Source organism: Xiphophorus couchianus, chromosome 1 (genome assembly GCF_001444195.1).
Source record: "Xiphophorus couchianus chromosome 1, X_couchianus-1.0, whole genome shotgun sequence".
In the NCBI taxonomy this organism is placed as follows: Eukaryota; Metazoa; Chordata; class Actinopteri; order Cyprinodontiformes; family Poeciliidae; genus Xiphophorus; species Xiphophorus couchianus.
In genome coordinates, this window is record NC_040228.1 from 19,142,370 (window position 1) to 19,155,504 (window position 13,135).

The 13,135-nt window shown below is 38.8% G+C and overlaps 1 protein-coding gene across 1 annotated transcript; it reads right to left on the minus strand.

The window, feature by feature from the left end:
- Positions 1 to 7,916: 7,916 nt before the first annotated feature.
- On the minus strand, positions 7,917 to 12,034 carry LOC114142929 (amphoterin-induced protein 3). Its single transcript, XM_028014565.1, has 2 exons — positions 11,766 to 12,034; positions 7,917 to 9,475 (listed from the first exon to the last, which is right to left on the minus strand). The coding sequence occupies exon 2, from the start codon at positions 9,420 to 9,422 to the stop codon at positions 8,061 to 8,063; it is 1,362 nt and encodes a 453-aa protein (XP_027870366.1). The 5' UTR covers positions 9,423 to 9,475; positions 11,766 to 12,034; the 3' UTR covers positions 7,917 to 8,060.
- Between the last annotated feature and the right edge of the window lie 1,101 nt (positions 12,035 to 13,135).

The following is a 13,135-nucleotide window of genomic DNA, read 5'->3' on the forward strand; positions in this document are numbered from 1 at the left end:
CGCCCATTTCTGGCAGTGTGTTAGTACCAGAATAACCATAACCAGAAAAATTCTATTTAAACCATTAAGGCAGCTGCTGGTAAATCCACCCATCTCTCTCTCTCTCACACACACACGCACACACACACACACACACACAAATATCCATGTTTGCTGCATCCCTCTCTACACTTTGGAAATGCTTTGTTGGCCCTGGAAAACCCACAAGTAATGCAATTTAGGTGACTATGCCATGCATTAGTCCCCTAAAAGAACTCACCACAGATTGTTCCTGGAGAAAAACAAATGTACTAAAAAACTAAATTAACCACTTGCACTATATTTTTAAGAAAAATAATTTCAGTTCAACCTAATAAAAAAAAACGCGTATATGTTTTTTTTTGCATTGTGCACAATTCTTTTTAAATAGCAGTATTATGTAAAGTCAACTTTTTTTTACTTAAAAAAAAAGTATTAAAAAAGTTTTTTATAACAATATAATTTACGTTATATTATAATATGATATACATGTTATTTTATGTTAAAATAAAATAACATAATATAATTTACGTTATATTATGTTATTTCCTCATTATACATACCAGGAGTGTTGGTTTGATTCTTTCATGCATGTTTGATGAAAGAATGACTCCCTTGACAGTCACTCTATTTGCAGAATGGCATGATCTCACTAGTTGCTGCCTTTTTCACGAAGCGCCTCCCCACAGCTCCAGTTTCCAAGCCGAGCTTCCGCCTCACAGAGCACGCTTCCCGCGCTACTTCCCCAATCAGCTCCTGCAGACAAGCGACGGCATCAATTAGCAAACACGTGGCGTTCACACTCCAGTCCGGTAGGTGGCTGTAAATGCACCTTAAGTTGGGTTGCCATCCGCCAATAAAATAGAAAAGAGGAAGAAAGACGCAAACACCTGGTGAGTGCTCATCATATCAACTACTTCTCGGTGAAATTATAGTGAAAACGTTATTAAATAGAGAAATGTGATGACGTTCTGACGGCAGTGTCGGAAAGAGTAGGAGTTTCTTAAGAGTCAGAGGATCAATTTCAAAGCGGTAAATTGCGAAGTCAAATTTCTTTTCAGTCATGTTCGATGTACAGCATTTTTATAACAACTCAAGGTAACACAAAGTTGATTGTGCTATACAATTGCACTATGTGCCTGGAATATGCTACATAATCCTTTCCCTTTAATATTTATTATTTAAACTCAAGTTAAACAAATTCTTTAATTGGTAGGATATATTAGTTGATCTATTAGTTAGTTTGTTGTTTACTATGGTGCCTAAGGTAGCCAAACATTTACATGAAATAGTAAGAGTCGCACTACTTCAAAATATGTTTTGCTAAAGTAAAACTGAAAAGTATCCATCAAAGAAGTTACTTGAGTAAAAAAGTATTTGGTAAGCCTACTCAAGTATTAACTGGCCATTACACATTTGACAGTGAAAAATCTAAAGTTAATGTGAAAATTCTGTTTTTTAAAGACTAAAAGTAAAAAATCGTGACAAACAACATGATTACAAAACAACAAATTAAGAATATACTGTTAAAATGATTAATTCGGATACCATTGGCACAGATTTGTGTTTTCATGCTGATTTAATTTATGACTTTTTTTTACATATTTAAGTCTAATAACATCATTATTTTGTTCTTGTTCAGTTCCTTTGATTTCCTGGAGAAAGCATCAAATTTGAAAGAGCTTTGTTGAAATGTCAAGCTAACGATCTAATCAAGGTAGATATTTTAGTTTCGGAGAAGCTTGTGTATTTTTTTTATATATGTAGAAATGAGTCAGTGGGAGTGAAAAAGCAGAAACTCGGATGCTAATTTACTATGAAGAGCTAACACTTCATTATAATTAATCCTTAACAGAAATGCAGGAAAGTTCAGATGTACATTTTGTCTGGTATGTACAAATCTAAAGTGCTTTATTGAAACTCCTTTATTCTTTTACATAAGATATGTTGGAGTTACATTTGAATAGCTCCTGCTTCATTTGTGATAAACACAAAGACTGAATCTCATTTTCTGGGAGAGCCATACCTCTCCCATTATCCCATTGTATGCATGTAGCTTTAGGTTTATTTTAAATGCAATGGACACTGACGGAACATAAAGGAAGAGAGGTGTTATTAAGAGTTAAAAAAGAACTTGGGAAATAAGAATAGAAGAGAGGAAGAAGGACAGAGAGAATACAAGAAAACATAATTGGAATCTGTTTTTACAACTAGAGAGAGAGGAAAAAAATAGTGAACAGAAAAACCATAGTGACAAAGAGCATATATAACTACAACAATGTCGCTATAAAGCATCCAATATGATTAATACAATGATTAAAATATTCTACAGAGTAATGTAAGAATCCTATATGAAGCTGATCCATCATTAGTTGTCATTGACTCTCTATGTAAACGTAAAGTGCTGTATAAAGTGTGAAGGATAATTTCTTCTATTTTTGTGTTCCGTTTCAGGTTATCAAACTAATATTAAGGTAAAAAAAAAAAAAAAAGATAAGAAGATACGATGACTAAACACAAAAAGCTGGAATGAGCTCATGATTTATTTAGAAAACTAACCTGATGAGAAAATGTAACTGTCTGAAACCAAATCGAGTTTTTTACATAGATGGCCCCATGCCATATTTGTCAGATTCCCCTAAGTCAGTGACATTTGATAGTTTCTAGCATGAACGGTCTGCTTTAGGTAAAGCTACAGCATCCAGCTAAATTTTAGTGCTCACTCTAAATAGGCCAGTCCAAAAGCTTTGGAATTGCTATGATTTTTATTTTTATTTTGGAGCTGTTCAGAGCTGGTGTAGAACGGACGATTGTCCTGTTTTATCAGGCTTTTGGAGATTAAGATCCCAAACTGATGATGGGGCAACATACTCTGGTAGACAACAATTGTAAAAGCAACAATGCAGCCCCTGACCATTACACTACTGCCACCATGAAGTTAACATTTGTTTGATGGTCTGAAACAATTACAAACACAAAAAAGCAGAAAGAGAAGAAATCTGTTAGGGAGCAAACCTTTTTCACTCCACCGTATCTATCTGGCATGGTTAAAGGTGAGAGGTTCTGGCCCCTGTTGGCAGCAGCCTGGGGGCTCAATAACAGCCTTTACCTTCATCCCGGCCTGCTCTTGTTCCCTCACCACCGCCTGCGTGACTGTCCGTTCTCCCTGGCTGTGTTGTAAGGTCAGATGGAAGGTCGTCCACATGAGTCATCACTCGAGTCCGTGAGGTAAGAGCAGACCGTGACAACTCTGGTATATATATATATTTTTTTGCATCAACCTATGAAAGGACCTTGTTGTTCATCTTGGTGAAGGGTAAGTATTTCAGAAGTCTCACAAGGTTTAGTTGCTTTTTAAAATGCACCCTATGGATTTTTTGCATCTTTCTACTGTCTGTGTTAGAGAATTAGAAAGCATCAATGAAACAATAAATCTGTTGTTGTTTCCTTTATGTGATAACATGTTTGTAATTACCGTTAGGTTTTCTGTTATTCAAAACCTGATTCACGCTACTTCCCTTACTTAGAGAGACAAAAGAAATGGATATACTACCCATATCTATACTTTTATGAAGCCATCTATCTAACCAGATGCATCAGTACAGATTTATGTCAGGAACTACACAGAGGAAGAATAAAAGATGAAAAGATGCAGTAAAAAATGTCACTAGAGCCAGTATATAAAATTTAAAATACTCAAAGACATTGTGCTTGTCAAATCCTATAATGCCTAACTAAATTCCACTTACCGCAGCACTGTAAAAATATAACAGCCCCAGAAGACTGCGCCTAACGTGCTGACAGGCTTAGATCTGTGTGTGTGTAACTCATTTGTTTGTCTGAAGTGAAATATGATTTACCTATTGGCCTGTGGCGTTGATGCGTGTTTCATTCCCCACAACACTCCGAGACCAGATTCCTGTTCGGCTCATGTGACGTCTCGCAGCTTTAATGCCACTTTGTAAACACGGAACATGGCCTGTGGATTCAGAGGTATGATAAACAGCCCGTTGTCTGCTATAACAGTGTGCATTTGTTTTGATCTTTTTTTGGAAGCAACTGACCTAGCTCTTAAAAAAGATCCAGGGAGCAGACTACCCAGGCTTGTGGCTGCTCAACAAAACGAACGCCTGCCGTATTTCTCAGGCTTATGCTCCATTCTGGGTTTTCAGTTAGAACAGAATAAGGGCTTTTTGTGACACCAGGCCTCCCATTGGCTTGTGTATGAGGATGTCACTTAGTCTGAGAGACGCGTATGTATCTGACACAGCCGGGTGCCTCCACTCTTGCCTGATGACTGTTTTGACAGCTCAGTAATAGCCTACGCTGACAGTCAAAGCATCCCTCCACAAGTGAAGGCAATTCAACTTGTGCTATTCAGGATAAAACTCCCCTTTCACAGTAATTAGATTCTTGACTAAGATGATTTTGAATCCCTGGGAACCCAGCTGAACTAGGAAAAAAACAATTAATCTGGGAAGGGAAGTGTATACCTTAATTGAAGCCTGATGGAGTGTTTTGCTTAGGAGAAGGGCATCTTTTCAAACATCAAGGGCTGTTTCATTTACATCTGGGTAATTTGTTAGAGTGACTCTGGATAATTTGCAGAAGGCAGGCAGACTGAGCCACGTAGGCTTGGTGTGTAGGCTGGAAATTAGTTCTCAGTTTAATGGCGTGATTATTGGGAAGGCATGTTGTGCAATTGTTAGCATGAAACAGGACTTAAGGGAACGGTCTTAATTATAGCCAACTAAATATGTCCGTCTTCCTCTGAACTAAATTTGAACATGCACAGCTCCTAAATGAAGACATTATGTTTTATCATACCATGGAAATAAATAAAATCTATCTTAACATGCATGTTGTGTGCAGGGTTTTCATACCCTATGACTTTTTTCACATTTTGTCATGTTAAATATTATTGACACACATAAAACAGGATTTAATTCTGGAGTAGGAGTGAAGTGATAAATGAATTGCAAAAATATATAAAAGTGTGGCATGCACTTGCCTTTTAACCTCAAAGAAAACCAGTTGCTTACAAAATTCAGGTAATTAGTAAATAGAGTCAATCTATAACAATTTATAGTACATCTGTTCTGAGAAATCCTCATAGGTTTGCTAAAGAACGTTAGTGAACAAAGAGCATAAGGAAGGTTTAAAATAGGGTTTATAAAGAAACATAATTGACCCATCATAAAAAAAAGAACAACCACAACCTCACCAAAACTGACAAAGTGTAGATCTCAAGTCACTCATTTGAGCCATTTGAACGTTTGAAAGTGGATTTAAAGCAATGCTTGCCATGACTGACACTGATATTTTTTGCAAAGAAAAATAGACAAATTGCAATCCCAGATAAGGACATGTCCAAATGACCTGCAACTGAAATTGCGTATTTGGCTCTACAAAGTATCGCCACGGGCAGGCAGAAAACCAAAGCGTGCGATTCCTTTCAACTTTTTTGTTTTTAATTTTGCAAAGCATGGATTGTTACAGTTTTCATTTTATAATACAATTATGCAACATTTTATGTATCACATGAAATGCAAAAAAAAGTACATTAAAGTATGTGGTTAGAATGCGATCACATGTAGCAACAGTACAAGCTGCACAAACATTCTTGCACTTGCATGACATTCTTTTCTGTATCTGCTTCCTGAAATCTTATATTCCCGTTGTCTTACATAAACGCGGTCCGCTGATAATCCTTTGACCTTTGAAATGTTCACATCGAGTCATCTGTGTTTTTGCTTTTCATCAAATCACATCAGAAACCATAAATCCAACCTCCAGCTGTGTGCATGTCAGAGAACAGAACCAGATTAGAGGGATTTTTAAAATACAGGAATTAAAGCTTCTGATTGTGTGTTCTCATGTTATTCTGCTAAAGCCAAACCCCGAGTCATCACATCAGTTTGTGTCTCTATTGCACTGGCTATGAAAACCAAAAAAGGCGGTCATGACGTTGCATCACGCTAGCACAAAGCAGTATGTTGTGTAATCATTGTTGAGGGATTTAAATGTTGCTTCCCAACCTGAAAAAAATGGAAACAAGAAAGTACAATGCAGTGCTCTCCTCATCTGACAGATTTTGACTTAATCCCTAAGAGTTTCTGAGACTCAGTGAGAGCCACTCTGTTCCAGTTTCATCCACTGTTTCATTATAGATTACCATTTTTGTGCTTGAGTTTGTGTTCAACGTGCCCACTCAAAGAGCATGTTTTTCTTTGTGAGATGCACAGATACAGACAGCACCTCTTAGACTTTACATGAAGGATTACATCTAATTCCCTTCAACCTTCTGCAGCCCACTCTGTGTTTGCATCAAGATTAAAATACAAACTCAATGAAATATGGCAGCATGGGTGTGGACAAATTGATTACTTTTAAATAAGGGTTGTTATTTTTTATAGTCTTTCATGCTCAATCAGCCTTACTCTCTTCAGTCTTTTACAAGAATAACACAATATTTTTTCCTTATCCCACATGCTCATGCGCCTTCATGAAAGTATGTACAAGCCCATCCTCTGCTGCTTTAATCTCTGTCGTTGTAGTGCCTAATTTGATCATTTCAAGCGTGTTGAGATCAATTACATACAAAAAGACCCCATACATACAAATAACAAAAAAAGCCATACAAAGTAATGCCTCCCGCTGGCTATGCGTCAGAGCTACTTGAAGAATTTGTCACTTCAGTTCAAATTTAGTGCTCATGTTTGTTCCTCTGCGCTCAAAGTGCTCGGCTGTGCATGATCAAAGACTTGCCGTCTTTGAAGAGCAGCCTAGACGCTGCTTGGTTTTTGTTTGTCGAGACTCCTTATTTCTCTGTTTCACCATTTGTCAGATAAGCATAGTGCAGATTGAGATGTTTAGGGTTGTTTTCTGGCAGATTAATGCAACAGGTTTGAATGTGATATGTATATGCATGATGGATTATTCCGGGGGGAACCTCTGTTTTCTAATAGATAAGCCATGGAAGTGAAGATGATATTTAGATCTTAATTAGGTGCTAAATCCTTTATTAGGGAAATGGGAAAGTTTTCAGGACAGACTGATTCATAGACCTACATGCAGCTATTTACATTTCTCAAACTTTTATGTTTTTGTGTTTTTTTTGGCATTGCAACCATAAACTTTGTTTTTATTTTTTAATTTTATGTGGTAAACCAACACTAAGCAGTCCGCAGATGTCAAGTGGAAGGTAATCTATAAAATGCCTTGTCAGATAAGCCCCCTTGACTCTCAGACTCCTAAATACAATTCATTGCAAGCAGCTATCTTTGAAAGGCCCCAATTAGAAAATAAAACTTAAAGCTACATTAAAAAGGAGTAATTGTAGTGGTTCTTTGAAGGCATTAAGCGTTTATTAGAGAATGTTAGTGTATTTGGCACTCAGGAGTCAGCTGAGTGCCAAATACCTTTTTCCTTCCACTACACCTCACCTATTTGTGTTGGTCTAGCATGTAAAATTCCAGGAAAATACATTGAAGTTTGTAGCTGTAATGTGACAAAATGTGAACAAAAATCAAGAGTGTAAGTACTTTTCCCAGGCATTGTACAATAATCAATCAAAGCTGCAGCTGATCAACAAATTAACATTTTGTTTTTCTTTCCAAACCTACACTCATGCAGTTCACACAATCACTCAGCTAGAACATATTGAGGGAGTTTTAATTCACACTAAATACTTTATGTGAGAAGTGAGTCAGATTTAGTCTGATCCTACAAGAAATACTCCTCATACAGCTGTGGCTGGGTGAAAAAAATAAGTTATTAGCTGAATTGTAGGACTGATAAAATATCTACAGTGAGGGTAATAAACCATTGCTGAAACTTTTATTCAATTACCTGGTTATGAGACAAAAAAGAGTTGGAATGGAAAAAAGATTTTTTTCCCCTCTTGAAGATGAAAAAGAGACATTAGAGCTTGTTTTTCCTTACTGCATTTACACTCAGATGACATCTCAACTCTTCCAAACAATACAATCAACCAATTCTCTGTTTCTACTGACAAACTAACCAAAGAACATGGCCTCTCCTCAGCTTTGATGTATCCATTCTATCCTTTCTTCGCCCATTGGATGCTCCTTGAAGGCCACATGCTTCAAGGTGTCAGTGTTGGGTTGTTCTTTTGTAAAAGATGAGAAAATGCACGACAAGGTGCCTTGGTTGGAGTGCGCTGGAGGCTGTTTGCAGAAGCTGCAGCGACATGGAGTCAGGAAGAGGTACGTGAGGATGAGGGCCAAAGTCACCATGCAGCCTAGCAGTGTTGTGTAACCAGTGTTGAACGGCTCTGCTGTTGGCAACAGCACGGTCACATTCACCTCACGTGTTGCATTCAATGCCTGTTTGATGTCCACAGCGGTGCAAAGATACACACCCGAGTCATTGATCGTGGTTGCGTGTATCTCCAAGGTGCCATCGGGAAGCATGCTAATAAGTGTGTCATTCATGCTGCTTTGGGTGATGAAGCCCTTACTTGGGGAAAGCCATGTAAATGAGAGGTTTGTGCTGCTAAGGGATGTTTGGCAGTCCAGACGCACCCTGTTGCCCTCGAAGACCACCACGTCGGAGAGGAGAACCGTCACAGGCTGCATGATGAATTTTTCTACAGTGCAGTTCCGGAAGAAACGCTTGTCACGAAAGAACCGGATGGATCTACGAGGGTCCCCATTAACGTTGCAGGTGTGCTCATCCATAAAGTCTTTGATTGAGTTATATTCACTCAGGTTCCAGTGCCAAAATATGGCATACATGGAGCAGTCACAGATAAGCGAGTTGTTGTGAGTGTACAGCCCCTGCTGCACCAACTGTGGCAAAGCTTTCACATCCTCCCACGGCAGACTCGACATCCGGTTGGATGACAGGTCCAGCATAGCCAGAAAAGGGTGAGTGTGATCCTGGATGGAGAAAAAGGGGAAGTGTGTGATCTGGTTGAAGCTGAAGTAAACCTTTTTCAAGCTACTCAGACCGCTCAGTGAGCTGCCCTCCACTAGTGTGATCCTATTGTTAAAGAGACGGAGCTCCTCCAGCCTCCATAGCCCATGGAAGTAGTGTTGCTCCACCATCTGAAGCCTGTTGGAGGACAGGTCCAGCAGTCTGAGGCCAGACACATTACGAAACAAGTTATGACTCAATGTACGGATTTCATTGTGGGCCACCCAGAGCTTTTCTAGTCTGGGCGTCTTGGTTAAGGTGTCCGGATCCAGCCAGGTGATGTGGTTGTGGCTGAAGTCAAGGTTGGCAGGAAAGGAGGGCAGGGATTGAGGGAGTTTGTGCAGACCAACAGAGCTACATCTCACTGTGTCAGACATGCAGAGGCATTTAGAAGGGCAGGTCTGCGCAGAGCTGTGGAGGACGCAGAACAGCAGGAGAAGGACTTGAAAGTGTTCAGAGGTCATGATTCAGGGAGTCAGATCCTTTAAATTCTTGAATCCCCTCTGGCTCCTTCTGGCTAGATGATAATCAGGTGAAAAAAAGGCAAGAATATTAGACATTTGCTATTTCATTTGAAAGCTATGACATTTTAGCAGAGATATGGGAAAACTACCTCTTCTACTAACTCAAATGACAGGTGAGGAAAAGAGACAATTTCTCCCTGAAAAAAATACTTTGCATGACAGTAGGATCGCCTTAGGCTATTTTTTTATGAAGGCATTTTTTAAGCAATCACAGACTCCGAGTATATATAAATTTATCTGCTAATAGGTACTTTATTTAGGTTTTCAATACTTGGTAATAAAAATGAAGCTCACATTTTATCCAAAGCTTTAGGGAATTTCAGTAGGATTATTTTCTTTAAAGTTAAAAATACACCTGGCTAGCTTTGATGAGAAATTTGCCCCTTTTTTGTCTTTGATAAGTGACTCAAATGATTAATCATCAAACCACCCCTTTATTCATTACTTTTCACTGAATAAATATGATTTTTTTTCTCAATAAAATTAAGCTACAGAAATATACATATTTGTGGAACTCCTTGTTAATTTTGTAAAAAGCCTTATAAAAAATCTACATGATGTTGCAGTAGCATAATTCTCACCCTGAATACTTTAGGAAAACCCAGCCCTTAGTCTGATATTCAACTATTCCTGATTATCTATTGTTTAGACTCAAATAAGAGTCTTCCAGTAAGTCATGACTCTTTTCTGTCCAGTAGTATTCATTTCTGCAGCCACTGCCTGCAGTGTTGGACAAGGAGCCTTTTATGTCGCATCCCCACCTCTTCATGGTTCAACGTTTGCCGATTTGCTTATTCGCAGATTTACCTGTGGAATGTGACTCAAAATTATTAATGGAAAACTCATCTATTCACAGATGTCTTAGTAGAGCATATCTAAAATATTTTGGGGGAAAAATCAGCTTGGCAAGCTGAAATACCAAGGTGCAATTCTACATGACGTTTCTGGCTGTTTGCAAACCAGGCAATCCATGTGCTCTATGTATGGATTGCCATAGTGATTGACTCTACTCCCTATGGCAGAAATAAGGAAGACTGTACATATTAGCTTCTTTGGTAGTGCAAAGACATTATTCACTTTGTGTATCGATGCATACTAAGTAAAGTATTTATGTTGCCACTTTGAATGGAAAGAGAGATAAAAAAAAAAGTTTGCTTTTTGAGAACTGAACCAACAAATTCCATCTTGTGTTCATCAGGTCTCAAACATAATCTACATGCTGACCATTTGTTCAGGCAGCATCCCAAGAAAAAAAATCTCTTTGTGTTTAGCTGAAAGTAAATGTTTGTTGTTCAGATGAGGCTAAGATTAGACTTTTCTGCAACAAACATTCATAATTTGTCTTGTGTGAAACAAAGGATGAATATGTTTCAAATGATCTTATGCATTAAGTAAGTTGGAGGATCTCTGATTTGTTGGAACTGGATCTTTTCTGAAGGACTTGGGTGTTTTGTCATGGTACATAGCATTATGAACTCAACCAGAAAACTAAAAATTGGGTCTTTAAGATAAGAATGATCCAAAACATGTGACCATGTCTAGACACTAAATCAAGCTTCTCCCATTTCTGTTCTCCCACAGAGAACAGAAATGACTCGAGACTTTGGACAGTCTAGACCCCTGCTGTTAAACTCCAGCTGTGTCCTGCAGCTTTTAGATGTCTCTCTGCTTCTGCACTTATGAAGCAAATAATTAGGTTATAATAAGTACAACTTGAGGAGTTAATTCAACCATTTTATTTGAGTTTGCTAGAGCTCTGAAACATGTAAACATGTTGCAGGACATTAGCCATCGCAGACTGAAATTTCATACGGTAAATAATTCCTCTCTCTGTATTCTGAAACCTTGTGCAACATTATAGGAGAACAAATTTAGTGGTTTTCTATTAGCAATGGGTTTTTGTGGGATTTTTCCCACAGACCAAATGTACTCAAATTACAGGCTAGGTTGTTCCAATAGTGTAAGAACTATGAAAGGGTTTTACTAGGGTGGCAAATACATTTGTCTGTAACTGTAAAGGAAGGTTTGACGTTAACATATGTAAAAGAATATTGACTGGCATTACCTTCTCCAGTCCTTTCTTCTCATTTGCAAGCAAATAAATTGAAGCTCAGACAACTTTCCCTATGCAAACTGTATGTTTGGATGCAGAGGTCAAAGGGTAAAAAGTTCCAAATGAGTGAGTATTCTGACTCACTCGTTTGATTCAATTCTTTTCTCCAAAACATGAAAGAAGGAAACCAGAATCCCAAATCCCAAAATAAATCGCCTAACAGCACTAACCTCCAACTTTCAAGTTTTTTTCTTTTTTCTTCTTCTCAGTCTCCTTTTTCAAACTTGTATCCCATTAATGAAGACGCACAACACTGCAGCTTAATCCTTATCTCCTTCTTGGATCCTCTGCTCAGACTTCGCGCCGCTCAGGGGATAATGTTCTTCCCTCTCGCTTTCTCTGCAACCAAGTTTAGGGTCTCCCTCCCGACTTTCTCTTCATCCTGAATAGGAGTGCCAGTCGACAAACATCCTGTGGTGCTTTGCAGTGTTTTACAAACAGCACCACGCTCACTTAATCTCCCACAATCCCTCCTCTTTTCCTCTCTGTCATTTAGAGTCTTCCCCTCTCATCATTAAGTAATGATGCCAGTGGCTGCCCTTCTCTGAGACTCTTTTTTTCCTTTCTATTATATTATTTTCCATTAGATTTTTCAGTGTTTTGCTTACAGTAGCTTAGTAGAGCCCAGGAGTTTTTCTCATGAATTTTAGATGAGTTATCCTGGTAACCTTTCACCAGTGCTCTCTAGGGGGCAGAAATTTAGTGTGTGACTCTCACTCTGTTGGTTTTCTCCTAAATGTCTGAGTTACGCGACAGCTCTATGACTGCAGAGTAAACTCTAGTGCATTTTTCCCTGTTTTTGTGGTCCTGAATGGGTAAATCCTTCCTTCCCTCTTTCCATGCACACCCCGACATGCTCCCCAGTATCTTCTGCACCACATCCCTGTTTCTATCCCCCCTTTCTGGGTCGCCAACATTCCTCTTTTTCCATAGCTGTGGATTTTCACTGGATCTATGCTGTCTATGCTGCTTGGTCATGGTGGTCCTGACAGCTCTGATTTCTGTCACAGCAAATTAGCTGTGCCTCCCAGCATCCACCTCCTCACCACCAGCGCTAGCCCTCCACCTCCCTTCTTCATGAGTGCCTGCGGCTCCAACTGACTCCCACTGACTCCCACTCACTCATTCAGAAGGAGAATTGGGATCTCCTGGATGGGGTTCACTTCTCTGGAGGTGGGCCCGGGTTATGGAGGCAAATGCAGGGACCACGGAAATGCTAGATCTAAGCCTTCAGTCAGATTTCTGTTTGGAGAGAAAAAAAAGTCCCTGTTCAGTGTTGGAGAAAGGATTAACAGTTTAAAAAAAAAAAAACAGCATTTGTGTTTAAAGCAATGCACATGGTTTGGCATTGTGGCATTACACACAATCTTGTCCCCAGGCTAGTCATCAGCTTTGCAACAACATGTAAGATATTCACCCACACAAGTGCATTCGAGACATGTTAAAAAGGCTTTTTTTTAAAAACAGGCATTACTGGTGGATGTTGTGGTTACGTGGGAGTATAATGTGGTTTTGACTTTTTTCCAAATTAGTTTCTGTT

What these genes read in the sequence shown, in the direction of transcription:
- LOC114142929 (XM_028014565.1), bottom strand. Translation starts at nt 9,422, where the DNA reads ATGACCTCTGAACACTTTCAAGTCCTTCTCCTGCTGTTCTGCGTCCTC.